Source organism: Geotrypetes seraphini, chromosome 8 (genome assembly GCF_902459505.1).
Source record: "Geotrypetes seraphini chromosome 8, aGeoSer1.1, whole genome shotgun sequence".
Taxonomy (NCBI): domain Eukaryota; kingdom Metazoa; phylum Chordata; class Amphibia; order Gymnophiona; family Dermophiidae; genus Geotrypetes; species Geotrypetes seraphini.
In genome coordinates, this window is record NC_047091.1 from 161,654,929 (window position 1) to 161,680,505 (window position 25,577).

The 25,577-nt window shown below is 48.6% G+C and overlaps 1 protein-coding gene across 4 annotated transcripts in view; it reads right to left on the reverse strand.

Moving 5' to 3' along the window:
* NAA25 (N-alpha-acetyltransferase 25, NatB auxiliary subunit) overlaps positions 1-25,577 on the reverse strand; it is a 209,941-nt gene that overhangs the window by 23,730 nt on the left and 160,634 nt on the right. For 3 of the 4 annotated variants that reach the window (XM_033956518.1, XM_033956515.1, XM_033956517.1), the window contains exon 23: positions 22,645-22,791. In XM_033956518.1, coding sequence (XP_033812409.1) covers positions 22,645-22,791 — 147 coding nt within the window. Of the gene's footprint in view, positions 1-11,323; positions 11,438-22,644; positions 22,792-25,577 lie in introns of those variants that run through there. The other variant, XM_033956516.1, reaches the window with a different exon arrangement.

Sequence of the window (25,577 nt, forward strand, 5' to 3'; positions counted from 1 at the left end):
AAATAATAAAAAATTTTGAACAAAAAAAAAGTGCGCCAGCATGGGATTTTTTTCCCCACTGGTCGCTCTTTCGTTTAATTCTCAACAGCCTCTGTCCTCTAGGGGTATTTATAAATTTAAACTAGCCTTTCCTTCTATTAGTTTCCTTAGAAAACCAGGGATCAAAATGAAATCAGAAATATAGCTCAATGTATACGAATAGCCTGACTCCAAAATATAGAATACTGTCTACAGAGAGTGGTCAAATCATATATACTCCGCTCAGAGATATGAAATTCAAAAAAGGAAAGCTAAAAGCCACCTTTGTGGAAAGAGTTCACCTTCCAGTCATTGCGATGTTTATAACAGATCACTCTATGAGACTAGATGGAAATTTTGTATCTAATAGTCCAATGAATTAATTGCAACTGTTTCAATAGGCTTAGCTTTAGAAATTCTTCAATTGCTTCCAACATTCATAGTGTGCATGGATAGATTGTCAAAATTAGATGCATGTAATAAAGGCACTTAGCTTGTAGACCATTTGAGGGGGTCCCAACGCGGCCCCGTTTCGGTATCTGCTTCAGGAGACCCGACATAATATTTCAAAAGTGCTTCTCTGGATAGTTCTTCATATATCTGTTAAATGTCCGTGCTGACTATGCTGTCTCAATCACTGCTGAACTGACTCTGAAGCTTTTCGTTGTTGAGGAAGGAACGCTCCGAGTTGGATTGTATCCAGAACAGCTCTGATGAATGGAAGAGTCTGAGAAGGCTGGAGATGGGACTTCGGAAAGTTGATCTCGAATCCCAGACTCTGCAGGAACCAGATAGTCCGCTGGGTCGCTAGGACGACTCCCTGAGACGTGGAATCCTTGATGAGCCAGCCTTCCAGGTAGGGAAACACCTGAAGACCATGGTTCCTGAGCGCTGCGGCCACTACTACCAGGCACTTGGTGAAGACTCTGGGTGACGAGGCCAGGCTAAAAGGGAGCACTCTGTACTGATAATGTAGATCTCCCACCCGAAATCTGAGGTATTGGCGGGAGGCCGGATGGATGGGAATGTGAGTGTAGGCCTCCTTGAGATCCAGAGAGCATAACCAGTCGTTCTGCTCGAGGAGGGGATACAGAGAAGCCAGGGTCAACATGCAAAATTTCTCCATGACCAGAAACTTGTTGAGCACCCTGAGATCTAAAATGGGACACAGATCACCCGTCTTCTTCGGAACAAAGAAATACCGGGAGTAAAATCCCTTATTCTGCTGAACCAAAGGAACTGGCTCGATGGCTTGGAGCTGAAGCAAAGCTTGAGCTTCCTGAAGAAGGGCGGTCTGGGCAGAATTGGAAGGATACTCTCTTGGAGGATGTTCCGGAGGAACTGAAGAGAGTATCCCTCCCTGACGATGGAAAGGACCCAGAGGTCGGTGGTAATAATCGTCCATCGGTGGAAAAAATGATGGAGACGACCTCCGATAGGGGGAAAAACGGGAAAGGGCAGAACGACTGAGGTTATGCTCTTTTCTAGATAGTCAAAACAGCTGAGGAGCCTTAGGAACAGCAGGAGGCTGAGGTTTCTGCGGATGTGGCCTCTTGACAGGTTGACGAATGGCAGGAGCCTGTTTAGGTGGAAAACGCCACTAGTAAATGAGAGGCAGGCGTGCAGGTCGAGGAGGAGCTGGCTTCGGCATGGGACGAAGAATAGATGCGAACGACTTCTCGTGGTCTGAAAGCTTCTTGGTGGCTGCCTCAATGGACTCGTCAAAGAGGTCATTGCCAGCGCAAGGAACATTAGCTAGCCGGTCCTGCAGGTTGGGATCCATATCGATGGTACGGAGCCAAGCCAGCCACCTCATGGCCACCGAGCATGCAGTAGCTCGAGCAGATAGCTCAAAAGCATCATAGGAGGACTGAAGAAGCTGCAGCCGGAGTTGAGATAATAATGCAAGAACCTCTTGATATTCAAAATGTGCTCGAGAATCCAGATAAGGGATGAATTTTTGCAGAACAGAGAGAAAAAATTCAAAGTAGGTAATGAAATGAAAATTGTAATTGAGGACTCTGGAGGTCATCATAGAGTTTTGGTAGATACGACGACCAAATCTGTCCATGGTATTACCCTCTCGTCCTGGAGGGACAGAGGCATAGACCTGAGAAGGGTGAGAACGCTTCAAAGAAGATTCGACCAGAAGGGATTGGTGAGACAATTGAGCATGGTCAAATCCTTTGTGAAATGTCACTATTCTCTGTTTTAGAAGTGTTTCCATTAATTTGCTTACCACAGAAGTCAGACTTACTGGCCTGTAGTTCTCTACTTCTTCCTTACTTCCACTTTTGTATACAGCACATGTATCAAACACAAGGCCCATGAGCCAGATCTGGCCCACTTGGCCATTTTATGCGGCCTGCAGTAACTGTGCACCTGACACTACATTGTAGTGAAACCCTGTCCAGGCACTTCCTTGAATAACAACTCCCACATCTACTACCTCCCGGCCGCTGAAATTTAAAATCTTCAGGCAGCTAAGGGCGCAACCAAGCCAGCCTCCCACTGGCCTGACCCGGAACTGTTTTTTCTGCAGCATCCTGCCTACACGGGATGAGGAAGGGCTGCAGAAAGAATACTTCCAGGGCAGGCTGGCTTCATTGCGTGATTGGCTGTCCGAAGATTTTAAATTTCAGCGGCGGAGAGGTGGTAGGTGAAGGAGTCATGAACTGGGGATCCAGCTGAGAGGGAAGGACTGGGGTTGGGAATGAGGGAAGGACAAAGGCTGCACGGTCTGGGAGTTAGGAAGGAAGGGAAAGAGAAAAAGTAAATTCTTGGAAATGATTGTGGTGGAGAGGAGGGATAGAGATAGAAGAGACAGCATGGGAGAGGGATGAGATGGTGCACAGGGATGGGAGAGGGGAGAAGAAATGCTTCTTATGGATAGATGGGAATAGGGGAGAAGATAGAGGGAGGAGATGGTACACATGGATAGATGGGAAGGAAGACATGGAAAAGTAGATAGATTTTGAGAAGCAGAAAAATGGAAGAAAGTTGAATGTTAAAAGTTGGAAGAAAGTGAAGCGGATATAGCCAACTAGAGTGGCATGGTCTAGCAGGATAATAAGGAAACTACCATTTAATGCTTATGCTTAACATACCATGAGAGCAAAGAAGAAAAAAATAAAGTATAACTCACTAGGAATGGATTCCACCCCTCAAAAAAACAAATAAACAAACAAAAAACCCCACAACCCCTCCTCTAAAATAAAAAAATGCATCTATCATGATAAGCACCAATCTAATCTCAAGCCTTGAGGTTCACAGCAGTATTTGAATCCAGAAAGCACTGTTACTTACCGTAACAGGTGTTATCCAGAGACAGCAGGCAGATATTCTCAAATATAGGTGACATCACTGACGGAGCCCTGGTATGGACCACTTTAAAAGTGCATCACCATTTTAAGTCTTTAGAAAGTTCGCAATAGCCAGAACCACACATGCGCGGGTGCCTTCCCACCACACGTGGTTGCGCGGTCCCTCAGTTAAGCTAAGCCAGCTAAGAAGCCAACCCGGAGAGGTGGATGGATTGTGAGAATATCTGCCTGCTGTCCCTGGATAACACCTGTTACGGTAAGTAACTGTGCTTTATCCCAGGACAAGCAGGCAGCATATTCTCACGTATGGGTGACCTCCAAGCTAACAGAATGGGATGGTGGGAGAGTTGGCCTGTTAAGAAAATAAATGTTGTAAGACAGATTGGCCAAAGTGCCCATCCCGTCTGGAGAAAGACTCCAGACAGTAGTGAGAAGTGAATGTATGACCTGAAGACCGGGTGGCAGCTTTACAGATTTCCTCAATGGGAGTAGATCTGTGAAAAGCCACAGAAGCTGCCATAGCTCTAATTTTGTGGGCTGTAACACGACTCTCCAGTGTCAGTCCAGTCTGAGAATAACAGAACGAGATGCAGGCCGCCAGCCAGATGGAAATCGCTCTTTTGGAAACAGGATGTCCCAACTTGTATGGATCAAATGATATGAATAGTTGGGGAGATGTTCGATATGATTTTGTGGAGTCAAGGTAAAAAGCCAAAGCACGTTTACAGTCCAGAGTGTGCAAAGCGGTTTCTCCTGGATGAGAATGAGGCTTTGGAAAAAACACTGATAGAACAATCAACTGATTGATATGAAACTCTGAGCAACTTTCGGAAGAAACTTTGGGTGGGAAACTTTGTCATGATGGAAAACAGTGAAGGGTGGATCTGCCACCAATGCTTGTAACTCACTGACCCTCCTTGCAGAGGTAAGAGCAATAAGAAAAACCACTTTCCATGTGAGAAACTTAAGATGAGCTGTATCCATAGGTTTAAATGGCAGCTTTAATAAACTGGAAAGAACAACATTAAGGTCCCAGACAACAGGTGGAGGCTTGAGAGGTGGTTTAACATTGAAAAGTCCTTTCAAGAATCGGGAGACCAAAGGTTGGGCAGTAAGAGGATTTCCCTCAACTGGCATGTGAAAAGCAGTAATAGCACTAAGATGGAATCTGATAGATGTAGATTTAAGTCTAGAATCAGAGAGAGAAAAAAGATAATCCAACACCAATTCCACTGCTAAGGAAGTTGGATCGTGATGGTGAAGAAGACACCAGGAAGAAAATCGAGTCCACTTTTGCTGGTGACACTGTCTAGTGGCTGGTTTTCTGGAGGCATCAAGGATGTGTCGCACAGACTGAGAAAGATGTACATCAGATGAAGTCAGCCCGAGAGAAACCAAGCTGTCAGGTGTAGTGAATGAAGGTTGGGATGTAGGAGTGATTCCTGATTCTGAGTAAGCAGAGTAGGAAATACTGGAAGAAGTATTGGTTCCTTGGAACTGAGCTGAAGTAGAAGGGAGAACCAATGTTGCCTGGGTCACCAAGGAGCAATAAGGATCATGGTGGCTGCCTCTCATTTGAGCTTGAACAGAGTTCTCAACATAAGAGGAACTGGAGGGCATGCATACAGAAACAGGCCCGTCCAATTCAGGAGAAAAGACATCTGCTTCCAGGCGGAGAGGAGAGTAAAGTCTGGAGCAAAACTAGGACAACTGGAAATTGTGAGGAGCCGCAAACAAGTCCACCTGTGGAGTGCCCCACTGAGCAAAGATGGACTGGAGAGTTGCAGAGTTGAGAGTCAATTTGTAAGGCTGAAGAATCCTGCTGAGGTTGCCTGCTAGGGAATTCTTCTCCCCTTGAATGTAGACAGCTTTCAAGAACCGATTGCGAGCTGTTGCCCAAGTCCAGATTTTTTGGGCTTCCTGGCATAACAGGAGAGAGCCCATGGCTTCTTGCTTGTTGATGTAGTACATAAGAACATAAGAATTGCCGCTGCTGGGTCACCATCCTGCCCAGCAGTCTGCTCATGCGGCGGCCCTTAGGTCAAAGACCAGTGCCTTAACTGAGACTAGCCTTACCTGTGTACGTTCTGTTCAGCAGGAACTTGTCTAACTTTGCCTTGAATCCCTAGAGGGTGTTTTCCCCTAACAGCCTCCGGAAGAGCATTCCAGTTTTCTACCACTCTCGTTCTCTCTACCTTGGAGAGGATGAACAACCTGTCTTTACTAAGTCTATTCCCTTCATTATCTTGAATGTTTCGATCATGTACCTTTCTCAGTCTCCTCTTTTCAAGGGAGAAGAGGCCCAGTTTCTCGACCAGTACTCCCAAGTCTCTTTCCTGGGGAACATCCTGTATTCGTGTATAAGATTTTTGTTACCGATATGCATTACCTTACACTTATCCATATTAAACCTCATTTGCCATGTCACAGCCCATTTCTCAAGTGTGTTTATGTCACGTTGCAGGTCCTCGCAATCCTCCTGCATCTTCACTACTCTGAATAACTTTGTATCATCTGCAAATTTTATCACCTCGCTCGTCGTACCAATTTCCAGGTCGTTTATAAATATGTTGAAGAGCATGGGCCCAAGCACCGAACCATGCGGCACTTCACTCATGATGCTTTTCCAGTCCGAGTATTGTCCATTTACCCCTATTTTCTGTTTTCTATCCGCCAACCAGTTTTTAATCCATGCGAGTATTTCACCCTCGATTCCATGGCTTGCAATTTTTTGAAGTAGCAGTTCATGCGGAACCTTGTCAAATGCCTTCTGAAAATCCAGATATACGATGTCGACCGGGTCATTCTTGTCTATTTGCCTGTTTACTCCCTCAAAGAACTGCAGCAAGTTCATCAAGCAAGATCTTCCTTTGCTGAAGCCATGCTGGCTGGTCCTCATCAGATTGTGTCCGTCAAGGTGATCAATGATGCAGTCCTTTATCAGCACCTGTACCATCTTTCCCGGTACCAAGGTCAGACTCACCGGTCTGTAGTTTCCCGGATCTCCCCTCGAACCTTTCTTGAAGATTGGCGTAACATTCGCCACTTTCCAGCCTTCCAAAATCCTTCCCGATTTGATCAACAGATTGGCTATTAGTTGAAGCAGTTCAGCTATAGCCCCTTTCAGTTCCTTGATTACCCTCGGATGGATGCCATTCGGTCATGGGGATTTATCGTTTTTAAGCCTATCAATCTGCCTGCACACTTCTTCTAGACTGACCGTCAACCCTGTCAGTTTCCCGTCTTCGTTTCCTTCGTATAGCCTGTCAGCTTCCAGTATGTTGTGTATATCCTCTTCAGTAAATACAGACGCAAGGAATGTGTTCAGTTTGTTGGCAATGGCTTTGTCCTCCTTTAGCACTTCCTTTATTCCATGGTCACCCAACAGCCCCCACCGCTTCCTTTGCGGGTCATTTCCCCTTAATATATCAAAAGAACGGCTTAAAGTTTTTTGCCTCCTTGGCTATTTTTTCCTCGTAGTCTCTTTTGGCCCCTCTTACCACCTTATGGCACTGGCTTTGATGTTTGTGCTTTTTCCAGTTTTTGTCCATTTTTGATCTTTTCCTTTCCTTAAAAGTAGTCTTCTTGTTTCTGATCGCTTCCTTCACCGCTACAGTGAGCCACACTGGTTCCTTGTTCTTTTTCCTCTTGGATCCCTTGTTGATATGCGGTATATATAGATTTTGCGCCTTGGTGACCGTGTCCTTAAAAAGGGACCACACTTGCTCTACGTGTTTTTACAGTGTTTATCCTCTTCTTAATCTTCTTCCCCACCATGAGTCTCATCTCTTCGTAATTCCCTTTTCGGAAGTTCAGTGCTGTGGCCGTCGTTCTGGATTGATGTTTTGCCCCCGTGTCTAGGTTGAAGCAGATCATACTGTGATCACTGCTTCCCAGCATCCCTTCTTCTACAACTTGCACCGGTCCTCGTAGTCCATTTAGAATTAAGTCCAGAATTGCATTTCTTCTCATATTTTCCTTGACAAGTTGTTCCAGGAATCAATTGCCTACAGCATCCAGGAACTTAGTCTCCCTACCGCAGCTGGAGGTGCCTAGGTTCCAGTCTATCCCTGGATAATTGAAGTCACCCACGATAACTGCGTTGCCTCCCTTGCAGTTGCATTTAATCTCATCCATCATTTCTCCATCAATTTCTTCAGACTGCCCTGGGGGTCGGTAGTAGATGCCGATCTTCGTTTACGTTTCATTTGTTCCCGGAATTTTGACTCATAGAGACTAACTTATTTTTCGTTTCCGGCGTGTTCTCTCCGGTAGACTCAATTCCCTCTTTGACGTATAGGGCAATACCCCCACCTTTTTAATCCACTCTGTCTCTGCGGTATAGCTTGTATCCCGGTAGCATAGTGTCCCAGATGTTTTCCTCGGTCCACCATGTTTCCGTGATGCCGATGATGTCAAGGTTATCTTTTTTGTGCCATAGCTTCCAATTCCCTCATCTTATTCCTTAGGCTCCTTGCGTTTGTGTACATACACTTGAGTTTGTGGCCTGTTACTTTCTGGCATTTCCTTCCCTCTTGTATCCCTTTCAATCCATCAGGATTTCTGTCTTGCCTATGATTAGGCGAGTCTTCCCCGCTATCTTCCTGCACAGTATCCTCTGGGTATACCGGTTCCTGAACCATTGATTCTCTGTCGACTGTCGGCTTTCCCCTTCTTCCTAGTTTAAAAACTTCTCAATTTCTCTCTTGATGTACACATCGCTACTTGATTGTCTGTGTGAAGGAGGAGGACTTGGGGGCACAGAAGATGATGGAATGCCTTGAGGGCATATAATATTGCTCTGAGCTCTAGGAAATTGATGTGAAATTTCTGTTCCCTGGCAGTCCAAAGACCCTGAGTCTATAGATCATCCATATGTGCTCCCCAAGCATAAGGAGATGCATCCGTTGTGATGACCTTATGATGAGGGGGTAAGTGAAATAGGAGACCTCTGGAAAGATTTGAGGAGGTCATCCACCACTGAAGCAACTGCAGGAGAGATGATGTTACAGATATATGCTGCAAGAGACGATCCATCGCTTGTGACCACTGAGATGCAAGGGCCTACTGAGGAGTGAGTAGGTGAAGCCTTGCCAGTGGAGTGACATGAACAGTGAAAGCCATGTGTCCCAGCAGGACCATAATGTGTCTTGCCGAGAGGGACTGAAGAGGAAGCAGTTGCTGACAAAGGCGAATGAGAGCCTGAAGGCGATCTTGAGGGAGAAAAGCTCTCATGAGTGTGGTGTCTAGGATTGCTTCAATGAACTGCAGACGTTAAGTTGGATGGAGATGTGATTTGGGGAAGTTGATTTTGAATCCTAGAACCTGAAGAAAAGAAATGGTCTGAGATGTTGCTTGGACCACTTCCTGAGAGGATACAGCCTTGATCAACCAGTTGTCCAGGTAAGGAAAAACTTGAAGGCCATGTGATCAGAGAGATGCGGCCACTACAATGAGGCACTTCGTGAAGACCCTTGGAGAAGATGCCAGGCTGAAGGGAAGAACCTTGTACTGGTAATGACATCGATTGATTTGGAAACGGAGGTACTTCCTGGAAGCCGGATGAATTGGAATATGTATGTAGGCTTCCTTGAGATCCAGAGAGCACAGCAAGTCGCTCTGATTGAGGAGAGGATAAAGCAGGGCGAGGGAGAGCATCCTGAATTTCTCCCTTACTAGAAATTTGTTGAGAGTTCTGAGATTCAGGATGGGTCTCATTCCTCCGGTCTTCTTAGGTACTAAGAAGTTAACGGGAGTACAATCCCTGGTCCTGCTGACTGAGGGGAACTTCCTCGATGGCATTCAGCAGGAAAAGGGATTGTACCTCCTGCAGAAGAAGAGAGGACTGTGCAGGGTCCACAGCAGACGCTCTTGGAGGTTGGTCTGGAGGCAGGGTGTGAAAACTGAGAGTGTAACCCTGATGAATGATGGTGAGAACCCAAAGATCTGATGTTATGAGCTCCCAGCGATCTATTAAGAACTGAAGACGGCCTCCGATGGGTTGAGGAACAGACTGTAGAATGTTGATGTTGGCTATGCTCTGAAGGAACATGTCAAAAAGGTTGTGTTGATTTTTGAGGAGCAGCCTGTTGTTTCTGCTGGCCTGTTGTTTCTGCTGTTGTTGACGTGATTGTTGCTGTTGCCTCTGTCTCCTGGGTTGAGAATGGTTGGAGCCATAAGTTTTGTAGCAAACCTTCATTGATATGAAGACTGTTGTCTAAAAGGACGAGAAGGTGGAGGCTTCTTTTTGGGCTTTACCAGAGTGTCCCACCTGGTCTCGTGGGCAGACAACTTCTGAGTAGTTGTAGCCATAGAAGCACCAAAAAGTTCGTCCCCCCAAACAAGGTGCATTTGCTAGCCGGTCCTGGTGGTTAATGTCGAGCTCAGACACCCGAAGCTGAGGTTTATCAAAACCTGGAATAGGCACCACTCTATAAAGTGAGTCTAACTTGTGAGGAGCCACCGGGATGGTTAGCGTGGTTTCCAAGTTTTTATAAAAAGTTTCCCTTGGAATATCATGTAGGGGAAGTTTAAGAAACTCCTTGGGTGGCTGATCATAGTCCAAGGCATCCAGGAATTGCTTAGATTTTTTAGAAACTGCCTCCAAGGGGATGGATAAAGTCGCAGACATCTCCCTGAGAAATTTGGTAAAACAAGCTTTTTCAGATGATAAAGGAGCCTCTTGAGAAGAATGGCAAAGAGAATCTTCTTCTGAGGAACCCTCTTTGTCAGAGAGTAGAGGTTCTTGTTCAGAATCCCCACAAAGATCTGAATCTCTAGTAGCTTGGGGTCGATGTTGAGCAGACGATACCAAAGTCTCCAGATGCTTTGACTTCTGTAGTGCCTTTCCAGATTGCACCGACATCGTCTCAGGTGACGTTTCTGTGGAAGATGAAAGGCGTAGATGAGTCTTCAGTATCTGTTCCCACACCAGAAGCGGTGCTGTTACTGGAGACTCTTGAGCAGGTGCAACCGGTGTCGATGGCTCAGACCGGACTGGCACCAGAGGAGTCGATGTCGACATGGGGTCGGCATAAGTAGCTGAAATTGCTCTTCAATTCCTCTTGCAGCAATTCTCTAATCTGCTGCTTTAGAACGAGCACCAGTACCGCTGGCTTTTTAGCCGGTACCTTCGATGCAGCTCTATGCTCTGGTGATGAGAAGGCCGATGTCAAGGCACTCACCGAAATCAGAGCGGAGCGCTTTTTTGGTGTACTCGAGGTCAACAGGACTTGACTTACTGCTGCAGTGACCTGAGGACTTGAAGGAGTGGGGGAAGGCTTCTTAGCCGGCTTACCCACTGCATGAGACACCGAAGATGGCTCTCCCAATGTCGAGAGTTGCGGTGTCTACTTAAACGGCGGTGCCAACGCCGAGACTGATGTCGAGTCGCCTTCCATGCTGGCGCCGAAAAGGAGTCTCTGCTGGATGAGGCAGTTCTTAAGTGTCCACTTCTGAAGCGACGAGCAGCGGGAACAAGACTATGGAAAGTGCTCAGGCCCCAGCCACTGGAGGCACTAGCGATGTGGATCAGTTATTGAAATGGGGTGAGCACAATGTCCACACTTTTTAAAACCCGTTTGTGGATGGGACATTGACAGGAAAACATCCTTGGCAAAATCAAAGTCCGATGCCAAGGTGGAAGAGTAGGCCCTGCCGAACCCATGAAAGGGAAAAAGTAAAAATTTATACTCACTTTTTTTTTTTTTTGAAAAACAACAAACAAACAAAAACTGACTAAAAAGTCAGAGAACCGCAAGAGCAAGAAGGCAGCAGAAAAAAAGATCAACGATCATTGAAAAGACGTGTCTTCTTAGCTCCACGGAAACTAAGAAACTGAGGCACTGTGCAACCACATCGGGCGGGAAAGCACTTGCGCATGCGCGGTTTGGGCAATTGCGAACTTTCTAAAGACTTAAAGTGGCGATGCACTTTTAAAGTGGTCCGTACCGGGGCTCCGTCGTTGACGTCACCATACACGAGAATATGCTGCCTGCTTGTCCTGGGATAAACAAACATACCACTAGAAAGAAACATCTCAGCATTCACACAGACACAATACTCATTTTTTGAAGGAAGGAGAAAGTTGCATACACCTGGAGGAAAAAAAAAAAGATAGGAGATTATGCTGGCAGAAGTCCCAGTTCTCGGCAAGTACAGCTTGCAAGAGATTCATTTCCTGCCACACCAAGAGATTAACTCCATCTGTAAAGTCACATATTGGCTGTCTATTCAGGTAGAAAATATATCCAATCTCAGTATGACTCTGCAAGTATTCTATTTCACCTTTATTTACTTTATGCCAATATTTGCAATCTTGAAATAAAAAACAGACCACAGCCACAATTTCCACTTTTTGAAGTTATGACACATTTGTTTAAAATACCAGCACATAAGAATAGCCATAGAGGATCAGACCAATGGTCCACCTTGTTCAGCATCCTGACCTGGCAGAAACCAAAATAGCAGCAACATTCCGTAATCACTAAGAGTAACAAGAGACTTCCATATAGTACTGATCCCAGAACAAGCAGAGGATTCCCCCATAGCAGACTATGGACTTTTCCTCCAGGAACTTGTCTAAACTTGGACATCTGTGTTAACTGCTGTTACCACATCCTCTGGCAAGTACAGCTTGCAAGAGATTCATTTCCTGCCACACCAAGAGATTAACGCCATCTGTAAAGTCACATATTGGCTGTCTATTCAATATGTTCCAGAGCTTAACTATTCATTCAGTGAAAAAAATATTTAGTCCTGTTGGTTTTAAAACTATTTTCCTGTAACTTCATTGAGTGTCCCTTAGTCTTTGTAATTTTTGATGGAGTAAAACAATCGATTCATTTGTACCTGTTTTATACCACTCGGAATTCTGTAGACCTCAATCATATCTCCCCTTAGCTGTCTCTTTTCTAAGAATTTTATTATTACTTTCTTATTCTGTATGCATGTATTTGATGATTTTACATTGTGCCTATTTCTCTGATTATCCAGCACTTCTTATTGTAAACCGCCTCGAACTATTATGGCTTTGGTGGTATTTAAGAATAAAATTATTATTATTATTATGCCTTTCCTCATAAGACATAACAAAAATTTACCGTATTTTTGCGGATATAACGCACGCGTTATACGCGTTTTTACGTACCGCGCATACCCCTCGCGCGTTATATGCGTGAGCGCGGTATACAAAAGTTTTTAAACATAGTTCCCACCCCGCCCGACGCCCGATTCACCCCCCCAGCAGGACCGCTCGCACCCCCACCCCGAACGACCGCTCGCACGCGCTCCCACCCGCACCCACGATCGGAGCAAGAGGGAGCCCAAGCCCTCTTGCCCGGCCGACTCCCCGACGTCCGATACATCCCCCCCCCCCCGGCAGGACCACTCGCACCCCCACCCCGAAGGACCGCCGACTTCCCGACAATATCGGGCCAGAAGGGAGCCCAAACCCTCCTGGCCACGGCGACCCCCTAACCCCACCCCGCACTACATTACGGGCAGGAGGGATCCCAGGCCCTCCTGCCCTCGACGCAAACCCCCCCCCCCCCCCCCAACGACCGCCCCCCCCCAAGAACCTCCGACCGCCCCCCCAGCCGACCCGCGACCCCCCTGGCCGACCCCCACGACCCCCCCACCCCCCTTCCCCGTACCTTTGGTAGTTGGCCGGACAGACGGGAGCCAAATCCGCCTGTCCGGCAGGCAGCCAACGAAGGAATGAGGCCGGATTGGCCCATCCGTCCTAAAGCTCCGCCTACTGGTGGGGCCTAAGGTGCGTGGGCCAATCAGAATAGGCCTTGGAGCCTTAGGTCCCACCTGGGGGCGCGGCCTGAGGCACATGGGCCCAACCCGACCATGTGCCTCAGGCCGCGCCCCCAGGTGGGACCTAAGGCTCCAGGGCCTATTCTGATTGGCCCACGCGCCTTAGGCCCCACCAGTAGGAGGAGCTTTAGGACGGATGGGCCAATCCGGCCTCATTCCTTCGTTGGCTGCCTGCCGGACAGGCGGGTTTGGCTCCCGTCTGTCCGGCCAACTACCAAAGGTACGGGGAAGGGGGGTGGGGGGGTCGTGGGGGTCGGCCAGGGGGGGGCGCGGGTCGGCTGGAGGGGCGGTCGGAGGTTCTTGGGGGGGGGCGGTCGTTGGGGGGGGAGGGGGGGTTGCGTCGAGGGCAGGAGGGCCTGGGATCCCTCCTGCCCGTAATGTAGTGCGGGGTGGGGTTAGGGGGTCGCCGTGGCCAGGAGGGTTTGGGCTCCCTTCTGGCCCAACTACACAAAGGTACGGGGAAGGCGGGTGGGGGTGTCGTGGGGGTCGGCAAGGGGGGTCGCGGGTCGGCTGGGGGACGGGCGGAGGTTCTTGGGGGGGGGGGCGGTCGTTGGGGGGAGGGGGTTTGCGTCGAGGGCAGGAGGGCCTGGGATCCCTCCTGCCCGTAATGTAGTGCGGGGTGGGGTTAGGGGGTCGCCGTGGCCAGGAGGGTTTGGGCTCCCTCCTGGCCCGATATTGTTGGGGAGTCGGCGGTCCTTCGGGGTGGGGGTGCGAGTGGTCCTGCCGGGGGGGGGGATGTATCGGACGTCGGGGGGGCATCAGGCTTTCAGGATGGGGACAGACCTTCAAGGGGGGACAGGACTTCAAGGGGGGACAGTGCACGGAAAGTCAGGGGGGGTGAACGGAGAGTCGGGACAGCGCACGGAAGTCAGGGGGGGGTGAACGGAGAGTCGGGACAGCGCACGGAAAGTCAGGGCAGTGCACGGAAGTCAGGGGGGGTGAACGGAGAGTCGGGACAGCGCACGGAAAGTCAGGGCAGTGCACGGAAGTCAGGGGGGGTGAACGGAGAGTCGGGACAGCGCACGGAAAGTCAGGGCGGGCGAAAGGAGCGTCGGGCATCATGCGCGGTATACCCGTGAGCGCGGTATACAAAAGTTTTTGTACATATCATCGTGATTTCTGCGCGCTATACCCGTGTGCGCGTTTTTACACGGGTGCGCGTTATATCCGCGAAAATACGGTAATTATATATCGCAATATCTTTGGGTTCAATGTGGTTTACAAAAGATAAAAGCTTAACAGTAACAGCAAATTATACACATCAATAATACAGACTAAACCAAATTACTTTACAAAATATTTGACATACAAATAAGTTTTTAACAACTTTCTAATATGCATATAAGATACTGAAGCTAATATCAAAGGACACAACTCAGAATCCCAGTAAGCAGCCCGATAGAAAATCTGACAATCAACAAATCTTATATGCGTACAACCCTTTACGGATAGAAAACAAAAAGTGAAAGATTGCGAGATGAGCAACCCAGTGAAAAAAATAAAAACTGTTTTAAGTAATTAGGTACTAAACCATACAATGTTTTGTAAAGAAAAATATAGCCAAACAAAGAGCACTCTGGCCTCAACTGTAGATAGGCGGGTTAGAAATATGTTAAATAAATAATCAATCGCACTGCTCCATGTTGAACAATACGCAATTTACAAAAAATGTTTCTGATGTCCTGCCAGATATACAATTACAATAATTTAGGACACTTAGAACTAATTGAACTAGCAAAAAAAAGATCATATAGACCTAAGTCTCTAAAACACAGAACAACTTTTGAGCAACCAAATCCACTTGGATCACCATTGACAAATTCTTATCAAGCTGCACACCCAAAACTTTAATAATGGGGACAATTGCAATGGGAGTTCCATCCACTTTATCATCTTGGTCATTCTTCTTTGGGCTGCTATATCTTTGTTGAGATAAGGAGACCAGAACTGAATGCATTACTCAAGGTAAGGTAGCACCATGAAGCAATAAAGAGGTATTATAATATTCTTGTTTTATTTACCATCCCTTTTCTAATAATTCCTAGCATCCTGTTTGCTTTTTTGGTTGCTGTCACACATTGGGTGGAAACTTTCAGCGTATTGTCTATGATGACACCTAGATCCTTTTCTTGGGTGCTGATCCCCTAAGGTGGACCCTAGTATCTGGTTAACTATGATTTGGATAATTCTTCCCAATATGTATCACTTTCATTTGTCCACATTAAATTTCATCTACCATTTGGATGCCCAGTCTTCCAATTTCCTAAAGTCTTCCTGCAATTTTTCACAGTCTACATGTGTTTTAATAACTTTGAATAGTTTAAATGATCTGAAAATTTATCACCTGACTTGTTCCAATTTACAGATCATTTATAAATATGTTAAATAGCACCAGTCCCAGTACAGATCCCTGTAGCACTCCACTATTCAAACTCCTTCATTGAGAAAAAGGAGAAATTAGGTTCTTACCTGCTAATTTACTTTCTTTTAGCTTCTCCAGACCAGTAGAGGTTAACTTTACGATTGGGTATATATCTAATCATGACCAGCAGGTGGAGACTGAAAACAAAACTTTGGGACAGTATATCCTAGCCCCTCCTCTCTATTTCCCTCAGTCTGCCGAATAGCCAAGCAGAACCAAGAACTGGAAAAACAACAGAGAGAAAAAACAATACTCCGAAAGGAGTAACAAATAACATACCCAAAAATGCTGTTGGAAAATGCAGAGGAGAAATTCCCGAAGGAAGAAGGTCCCCACAGCTCGCCAGCTAAGCCAGCCGAGCCACAGCCGCTGTTCTTCAATTCTCCCCGGCCCTAGAAAAATACTAGAACCCGCAGCAAAAACCAAAAACTGCCCGCGCAACAGCCCCAACAACAACAACAACAGACAGGGTGGGGACCTCTACTGGTCTGGAGAAGCTAAAAGAAAGTAAATTAGCAGGTAAGAACCTAATTTCTCCTTCTTTAGCACTCTCCAGACCAGTAGAGGTTAACTTTACGATTGGGACGTACCAAAGCAGTCCCTCTCACGGGCGGGACCCCCGAAGGGCCGATACCAGAACACGCTCACCGAACACCGCGTCCTGACGCGCCTGAACATCTACCCGATAATGCCGAACAAATGAATGCAAGGAGGACCAAACCGCAGCCTTACAAATATCCACCGGAGGCACGAGCGACGACTCAGCCCAAGAAGCCGCCTGACCCCTAGTGGAATGAGCCTTGAGAAACTCCGGAACCGGCTTCTGACTCAGAAGATAAGCGGAAGCAATCATCTCCTTGATCCAGCGCGCAATAGTAGCCTTAGAAGCGCCAGCCCCCCGACGAGGCCCCGCCAGAAACACAAAGAGATGATCGGAGCTCCGAAAATCCCGGGTCCGCTGCACATAAGCATGGAGGACCCGACCGACATCCAACTTGCGCAGCTGACGTTGCTCAGAAGAACCCTCCCGACTACCCAAGACCGGGAGGACCACCGATTGATTGACATGAAAAGGAGAAACTACCTTCGGCAGAAAGGAAGGAACAGGCCGCAAAACAACCCGCTCCTTCGAAAACTCCAGGAAGGGAGCCCTACAAGAGAAAGCCTGTAGCTCCGACACCCGTCTAGCGGAAGTAATGGCCACCAAAAAGACCGACTTCAGCGTAAGGTCCTTTAACGAACAGCCATCCAACGGCTCGAAAGGAGGGCGCACTAGAACAGAGAGAACCAGATTGAGATCCCAAGAGGGAATCGAGGGCCTTATGGGAGGCCTGAGCAACTTGGCCGCCCTAAGAAAGCGAATCACATCAGGAATGGCTGACAAACGCTGACCTGTCACCAGCCCCCGAAAAGCCGACAGGGCCGCCAGATGAACCCGAAGAGAAGACCAGGCCAGGCCCCTATCCAGGCCATCCTGCAAAAACTCTAGAATGTTAGGCAGAGAAGCGCGAAAGGAGACCACTCCCCGCGCTCGGCACCATTCCTCAAAAAGACGCCAAACCCGTACATAAGCCCGAGAGGTAGAAAGCCTCCGGGACCCCAAAAGTGTAGAGATCACCTTGTCGGAATATCCCTTCTTACTCAGGCGGCCCCTTTCAAGAGCCAAGCCGTAAGACAAAAGGGAGACGGGTCGAACATGGGAATGGGACCCTGCGTCAGAAGATCGCACCCGAGAGGCAGAGGAAGAGGATCCGCCACCAGATGCCTCACCAGATCCGCATACCACGGACGACGAGGCCAATCCGGAGCCACCAAAACCACCAGCCCCGGATGGCGAACAACGCGAAGCAGTACTCTGCCCACTAATGGCCAAGGAGGGAACACATACAACAGCCCCTCCGTTGGCCACGGTTGGACCAGAGCATCCAGACCCTCGGCCAGACCGTCCCTGCGACGACTGAAGAAGCGGGGTACTTTGGCGTTGCCACTTGTAGCCATCAGATCCATCAGGGGCTGCCCCCAAGCACGCACTAGCAACTGAAACGCCTCGGCGCCGAGACACCACTCTCCCGGATCCAAGAAGTGACGACTGAGGAAGTCCGCCTGAACGTTTTCTACCCCGGCAATGTGAGAGGCCGAGAGGTCCAGAAGATGCGACTCCGCCCAAACCATGAGCCGAGCCGCCTCCTGCGCCACCAGAGTGCTCTTGGTGCCCCCCTGACGATTGACATAAGCCACCGCCGTGGCATTGTCCGACAGGACTCTGACCGACTTGCCCAACAAAAGGGAGTGGAAAGCCAACAGCGCCAGCCGGACCGCCCTGGTCTCCAACACGTTGATCGACCAGGAGGCCTCCTCCATGGACCAGGTTCCCTGAGCTGAGTGACCCAGGCACTGGGCCCCCCAACCCAGGAGACTCGCATCCGTAAGGAGCACCGTCCACTGCGGAAGATCCAGACCCACCCCCTGAACTAGGTGAGGGGTCCGGAGCCACCAACGCAGACTGCAGCGCGCCAAGCCTCGCAGGGGAACCGGGACATCCATCCCGTGCCTCTGGGGAGACCACCTCCGGAGCAGAGCATACTGGAGAGGACGCATGTGGGCCCGCGCCCACCTCACCACGTCCAGGGACGCCGCCATCGACCCCAGGACCTGGAGGAAATCTCGCGCCCGAGGACACCGGGACGCCAAAAGCAGGCGAAACTGAGACTGCAATTTGCTCACCCGGGCCTCTGGGAGGAAGACCTTCCCCAAGGAGGTGTCGAACAGCACCCCGAGGTACTCCAGACGCTGAGCCGGAACCAACCGACTCTTGGAAAGGTTGACCACCCAGCCCAGCGACCGGAGAAACTCCACCACCCGAGCCGTAACCCGGGAGCTTTCCTGCAACGACTTGGCCCGAATTAACCAGTCGTCCAGGTAGGGGTGTACCAGGATGCCCTCCGCCCGCAAGGCTGCCGCGACGACCACCATCACCTTGGTGAACGTCCGGGGAGCCGTGGCCAGCCCAAAGGGAAGCGCACAGAACTGATAGTGCCGACCCAAGATCGCAAAGCGCAGGAAATGCTGATGAGAGGCCCGAATAGGAACATGCAAGTAGGCCTCCGTCAGATCGAGAGAAGTGAGAAACTCCCCCGGCTGAACCGCCAGAATGACCGACCGCAGCGTTTCCATACGGAAAGAGGGAACCTTGAGAGCCCTGTTGACCCCTTTCAAATCGAGGATGGGCCGAAAAGTCCCCTCCTTCTTGGGCACCACAAAGTAAATGGAGTACCTGCCCGTGCCCCACTCCGGGGGGGGCACCGGAACTACTGCCCTGAGATCTAGCAAGCGCTGAAGGGTCTGGCGAAACGCCAGCGTCTTCCCAGGAGTCTGACATGGAGAAGCGAGGAAAAAATCCGGCAGAGAGCGGGCGAACTCCAGGGCATAACCGTCCCGCACCACCTCCAGGACCCACTGATCGGACGTGATCTCGGCCCATTTGGGAAAAAAGTCGCGCAGCCGGGCCCCCACCGGAACCAAGGGGGGCGCCGGCAAGGCGTCATTGTGCAGGACGGGAAGCGGGGGAACCGGCGGAGGGATTCCCTGCCCCCCGACGGGCCCCCCGAAAGGGCTGCATGCGCTGGAAGAACCGACCCCGGGAAAACCCCGGAGACTGGAAAGAAGCAGCCCCACGCCCAGGGCGATACTTGCGAAATTCCCGCAAACACCCCCGGGCCGCACCACCCCGAGACGCCGGGCGGGCACGGTCCTCCGGCAAACGGGGAACTTTCGAGTCCGACAGAGTCTGAATCAACTTATCCAAGTCCTCTCCAAATAAAAACGACCCCCGAAAGGGAAATTTAGTAAGCTTAGCTTTGGACGCAGCATCCGCCGCCCAAGCGCGCAGCCACAACACACGCCTTGCGGCCACGCCAAAAGCCATGGACTTAGCCGAGATCCGCACCAAGTCATACAGAGCATCCGAGAGGAAAGAGGCAGCCATCTCAATCTTCGCTACCTCCTGATCCACCAGAGACCAGTCGTCAGACTCTCGATCCAAGACCCGCTCCGCCCACCGAAACACGGCGCGAGCGACCAGTCCCCCACAAATAGCCGCCTGGACCCCAAAGGCAGAGACTTGAAAATTTTGCTTAAGGATGGTCTCCAATTTGCGCTCCTCAGAGTCCCGCAAGGCAGAACCGCCCTCAACAGGCACGGTATGCCGCTTGGAAATAGCCGAGACCACCGCATCCACGACTGGCGAAGCTAACGTAGCCCGATCCCCTTCAGGAATGGGATACAGGCGAGCCATGCTGCGCGCCAGCCGAAACGGCGTCTCCGGCGTTTTCCACTGCTCAAGAATAATATCCCGAATATCCTGATGCATAGGAAAAGAGCGGGAAACGGAACGGATCCCTCGTAACAGAGGGTCCCCCACACGCGGAGTCTCCGGCGGCGCGTCCTCAAAACGCAAAGCCGAAGAAACCTGTTGAATAAGGTCAGGCAGCTCATCTCTCTGAAAAAGGCGCACCACGGACGCCTCGTCACTGGAGAACGGGAAACCCGACAACCCGCCGCCAGCTTCCGTCCCCTCCAGAGGGTCCTGGAATTCCTCAGAAGGGTCCAGGTCCTCCTCCAGACCGACACGTTCCTCCGACCACAAATCCTCGTCCCACGACACCCGCGGACGCTTGGACAAGAGAGGCGGCGGAGGGGACGTCACGTCAGACGAGAGAGGCAAAGCCGCAGGGAGCGCGGAGGAAACCCCACCCCCCGAGACCCCCTGGGCGCAACCGGGACCCCCAGCCGCCTGAAAATAGGCTTTGCATAATGAAAAGAAAAAATCAGGGGAAAAACCCCCCGAGGGTCCCAAGGGACTCCCTGCCACAGCAGGGGACCCAGCAGAAACCTGCCCCTGCTTAGCCAAAACAGGGGGAAGGTCACCTGAGGTGGAAGACAAAATGGAGGGGCCAGACAGAGAAGATGGCGTCTTTCCCGCCAAAACAGCTCCCTCCATAGCCTGCAGCGGCTGAGAGACCTGAATAGTCTCAGCCGCTAAAACAGGCAAGCCGGCATCAGCTGTCAAAATATCAGCTGAGAGGGAATCCTCTAAAACCCGACCGTCGGCGGCTCGGGGAATCCCTCCGTGGGCGGACGGAGAAGACCGGGCTTCTCCACCGTTCCCTGCCGACTCGCGAGGCACCATCGGCGGGGAGCTCTGGGCGCCTGCAGCCGCTGCCGACGGAGCTCCTCCACCGCACCGGCCTGAACACCGCTTGCACAGGCCGGCCGCAAGTGCCTCGCGTCTGGAGCACAATGAGCACTTTTTCCCTTTAGAAGTGCTCATTGCTCCATACGCGACCTAGCTGTAAAAAAGTGCCGGTTAGTTGAAAAAATACAGTAAAATACAGTTTTCTTAAAGGGATACAACCCTCCAGACCAGCACTACCTCAGGATTTTTTTTTTTTTTTTTTTTTTTTACAGAACAGACTCCACAGGCTCTCGAAGCAATATGCCTTGCTTGATTTAGGGGGCAAGGCTTACTGCTGAGGCTCCTCTAAAAAAATATGGGGAGGTGGAGGAAGTGGGGGGAGGGACCCCGCTCGTGACCCGCCGGGTTTGACACCCCCGAGGTCGGACGAACCCCCAAACAGAGTCCGTCCAAGCTCCGTCCGGCTAAAAACAGGGACAATAAACCCCTAAACAAATTCCAACAGCCCTACCAAGGGAGATGGGTACAGATCACTCAACACCTGCTGGAGACTGAAAGAAGACTGAGGGAAATAGAGAGGAGGGGCTAGGATATACTGTCCCAAAGTTTTGTTTTCAGTCTCCACCTGCTGGTCATGATTAGATATATACCCAATCGTAAAGTTAACCTCTACTGGTCTGGAGAGTGCTAAAGAATGGTCATTTAACCCTATCCTGTTTTTTGTCCAAACACCAATTCCTAATCCATATCAGAACATTGCCTCCTATCAATCTAATTTTCTCAGGAGTCTCTCATGAGGAACTTTGTCAAAAGCTTTCTGAAAGTCTAGATAACACCATGACAAACAGCTTATCTTTATCCACATGTTTATTTGTACCTTCAAAGAACTGAGGCAAGACTTCGCTGGGCTGGACCCATGTTGACACTGATCTATTAAACCACGTTTATCTATGTGTTCTATAATTTTATTCTTTATAACAATTTCCACTATCTTGCCCCAGAACTGAAGACAAGCTTACCAGTCTGTAATTTCCTGGATCCCTCTGGAACCCTTTCTAAACACTGACATTACACTGGCTACCCTCCAATCTTTTAACAGATTACAGTCAAACCTCGGTTTGCGATTAACCCGGTTTGCGAGTGTTTTGCAAGACGAGCAAAACATTCTCGCAAAACTTGTCTCGCAAACCGAGAATCTCGACGAGAGGGAAATTAGAAGGCCTTGAGCATGCGCAGATGCATGCTCAAGGCCCAGCAGAAGCAGGAAGTTCTTCAAGCGGCACCGGCATGTCCTGTGGGCTGTGTGCCGGTGCCAGACGGGGGTAAGTTTCAAGTTGTTTGGGTGGGGGGTGCCGGTTCGCGCATGGGGAGAGCAGCACCGCTGGCCTCGGGGGGGGGGGGGGAAGCGAAACGTATCAAGCAAGTTTCCATTATTTCTTATGTGGAAACTCGCTTTGATATACGAGTATTTTGGTTTACGAGCATGCTTCTGGAACAAATTATGCTTGTAAAGCAAGGTTTCACTGTATATATCTCTAACAGCAGAAGTATACATTAAGGGCTCCTTTTATGAAACCGCGTTAGCAGCTTTAGCGCGTGCAATTTTTAATCACATGCTAACTCCCGCGCTAGCTGAAAAACTACCGCCAGCTCAACAGGAGGTGGTAGCGGCTAGCGCGTCCAGCAGTTTAGCGTGCGCTATTACGCGCGTTAAACTGTTAACGCGGCTTCGTAAAAGAAACCCTAAATCTGATTCATTAACTGAAACCCAAAACTCCTTCAACAGCAGCCCCTCAATCAAATCTGTAATTACATCTCAAAGCTTCATATAGCTAAAATTTCTTATTTCAACAAGCATTTCTTACCTCTGAGAACACAGTGTCTTCCAAAGATAACTCTTCAAGTTTAAGTGCAGTTAGAGTTACTTCAAGCCCTTTGATATGATCTATAACATTGGATAGCAACGTCTGTAATCCGGATACAAACTCTGAAAATACTGTGAACACTTGTGGCTGTGGAAAGAAATAAAAAAAAAAAACAACAACAAAACTGAAAGGAAATAATTTTTAAATGTTCAGTAGTGTGGCTGCCATGTTAATCTGCTTAAAGGCTCAGAAATAAAAGTGATAATGCACCTGAATAAGTCATTGGCGAGGCCTTGCTTGGAGTACCAGGTTTAGTTTTGGAGATCGTGTCTTGCTAAGGACCAGTGTTCTCACTGGGACTTTCTGAAAGGGTGCAGCACCACACTCTGCTAATTTTACCAACCACCCAGCTAACTTAGAAAACTTTGTAATATCCAACCAGACTATTTCAAGCCACCCAGCTGGCAAAAATTTCTGGGAAAACACTAAGAACGTATAAAAATGGAAGTAATTCAGAGGAAAGAAGCCTAAATGGTATGGGATCCGCACCAGAGCACTAAGAGACTTGAAGAGGGAGAGATGATATATGACAGCACATAAAAAATCTTTTGCTCCATCTTCTTTTGATTCTAGAAAATATTAATGAATAAACCTTTCCAACCCCCCCTCAAAAAAAATCCAAACAAACAAATAAAAAAAACAGGGAAGTTGTAAAAAAAATAGGAGGACATGAAATGAAACTGCAAGGAGAGAAACTTAAACACAGCATCAGGAAAATAATTCTTCAATGAAAGGGTGGTGGATGCCTGGAATGAGCTGTCATTGGAGTCAGGAGCAAACTGACAGAATTCAAAAAGGCCATGGGATAAAGATACAGAGGATAGAAGAAATAGAGCATATCCACTCATACAAAACCTTTACACTTCAAAAAGGGCACAGCAGGTAAAACATAACAGCATATTTTATATACTGCATTAAAACAAAATCTGTTTAGTGAACCAAACATTCCCCCTCTTTTACTAATGCGCAGTGCGGGTTTTAGCGCCGGCAGCGGCGGTAACTGCTCCGACGCTCACAGAATTCCTATGAGCATCGGAGCAGTTACCACCACAGCCGGTGCCAAAACCTACGCTACACGTTAGTAAAACAGGGGGGATTGTGAATTATAGAATATGAATAAAGATATCATAACTAACTAAAGAAATTATCTAGTATTTACATATTTGTTAAAAAAAAAAAACCAAAACCAAACAAACATTTTAGACCACCCATATTTTCAGATATTCACAAAGGGGTCATTTTACTAAGGCGTGCTAGCCGTTCTAGCGTGAACTAAACCTTAACGCGTCCCTTTTAGCCTAAGGACGCGTTAGCAGGCGCTACAATTTAGTGTGCACTAAAACAGCTAGCACGCCTTAGGACTCCTTTTACTAAGCTGCGCTAATGCCTCCATTGAGCTGGCGTTAATTTTTCCGTGTAGAGAGGGGGTTAGCGTGCGCTAATCTGTATGGCGCGCTAAAAACGCTACCGCAGCTTAGTAAAAGGACCCCAAAGTTTTAAATAATTCTGTTCTAAATGAAGCTCAGTGGGAAATGAATTCCAGCAGTTTATAGCAAATAGCTGATGCCCCGGCGTTGCACGGGTATTTAATTATAGCAATAACACAGTAAATGGATTCAAATAAAGATACCTTATAGTGGTGAATGAAATTATATTTTTACAGCTTTATAAAAAGTATAATATTCAAATTATAATGTGAAATATTTGACAAAATGAATACAATACAACAAACACAAAACTTGATTATAAACAACATTTTTAGTTTCACCTCCAGGAGCAAGAACATATAAATTCTTGGGTGAAGAGACCCCCAGAATATATCACCCCAGGTAGTGAGGGATCTGCATACCAAGTTTCGTTCAAATCGGTCAAGCCGTTTTTGAAGTACTGTGAGAATGGCAGCTTTTTACTTTTTTTCCATTGACATGAATGGGTGAAATCTGATGTTCTGTTTGTAGCTCCGCCCACGTGTGCAGGTGGGCCGCGAGACCCCCAGAACATATCACCCCAGGTAGTGAGGGATCTGCATACCAAGTTTCGTTCAAATCGGTCAAGCTGTTTTTGAATTACTGTGAGAATGGCAGCTTTTCACATTTTTTCCATTGACATGAATGGGTGAAATCTGATTTTGTTTGTAGCTCCGCCCATGTGTGCAGGTGGGCCGTGAGACCCCCAGAACATATCACCCCAGGTAGTGAGGGATCTGCATACCAAGTTTCGTTCAAATCGGTCAAGCCGTTTTTGAATTACTGTGAGAATGACAGCTTTTTACATTTTTTCCATTGACATGAATGGGTGAAATCTGATTTTCTGTTTGTAGCTCCGCCCACGTGTGCAGGTGGGCCGCGAGACCCCCAGAACATATCACCCCAGGTAGTGAGGGATCTGCATACCAAGTTTCGTTCAAATCGGTCAAGCCGTTTTTGAATTACTGTGAGAATGGCAGCTTTTCACATTTTTTCCATTGACATGAATGGGTGAAATCTGATTTTGTTTGTAGCTCCGCCCATGTGTGCAGGTGGGCCGTGAGACCCCCAGAACATATCACCCCAGGTAGTGAGGGATCTGCATACCAAGTTTCGTTCAAATCGGTCAAGCCGTTTTTGAATTACTGTGAGAATGACAGCTTTTTACATTTTTTCCATTGACATGAATGGGTGAAATCTGATTTTCTGTTTGTAGCTCCGCCCACGTGTGCAGGTGGGCCGCGAGACCCCCAGAACATATCACCCCAGGTAGTGAGGGATCTGCATACCAAGTTTCATTCAAATCGGTCAAGCCGTTTTTGAAGTACGGTGAGAATGGCAGCTTTTTACTTTTTTTCCATTGACATGAAAGGGTGAAATCTGATGTTCTGTTTGTAGCTCCGCCCA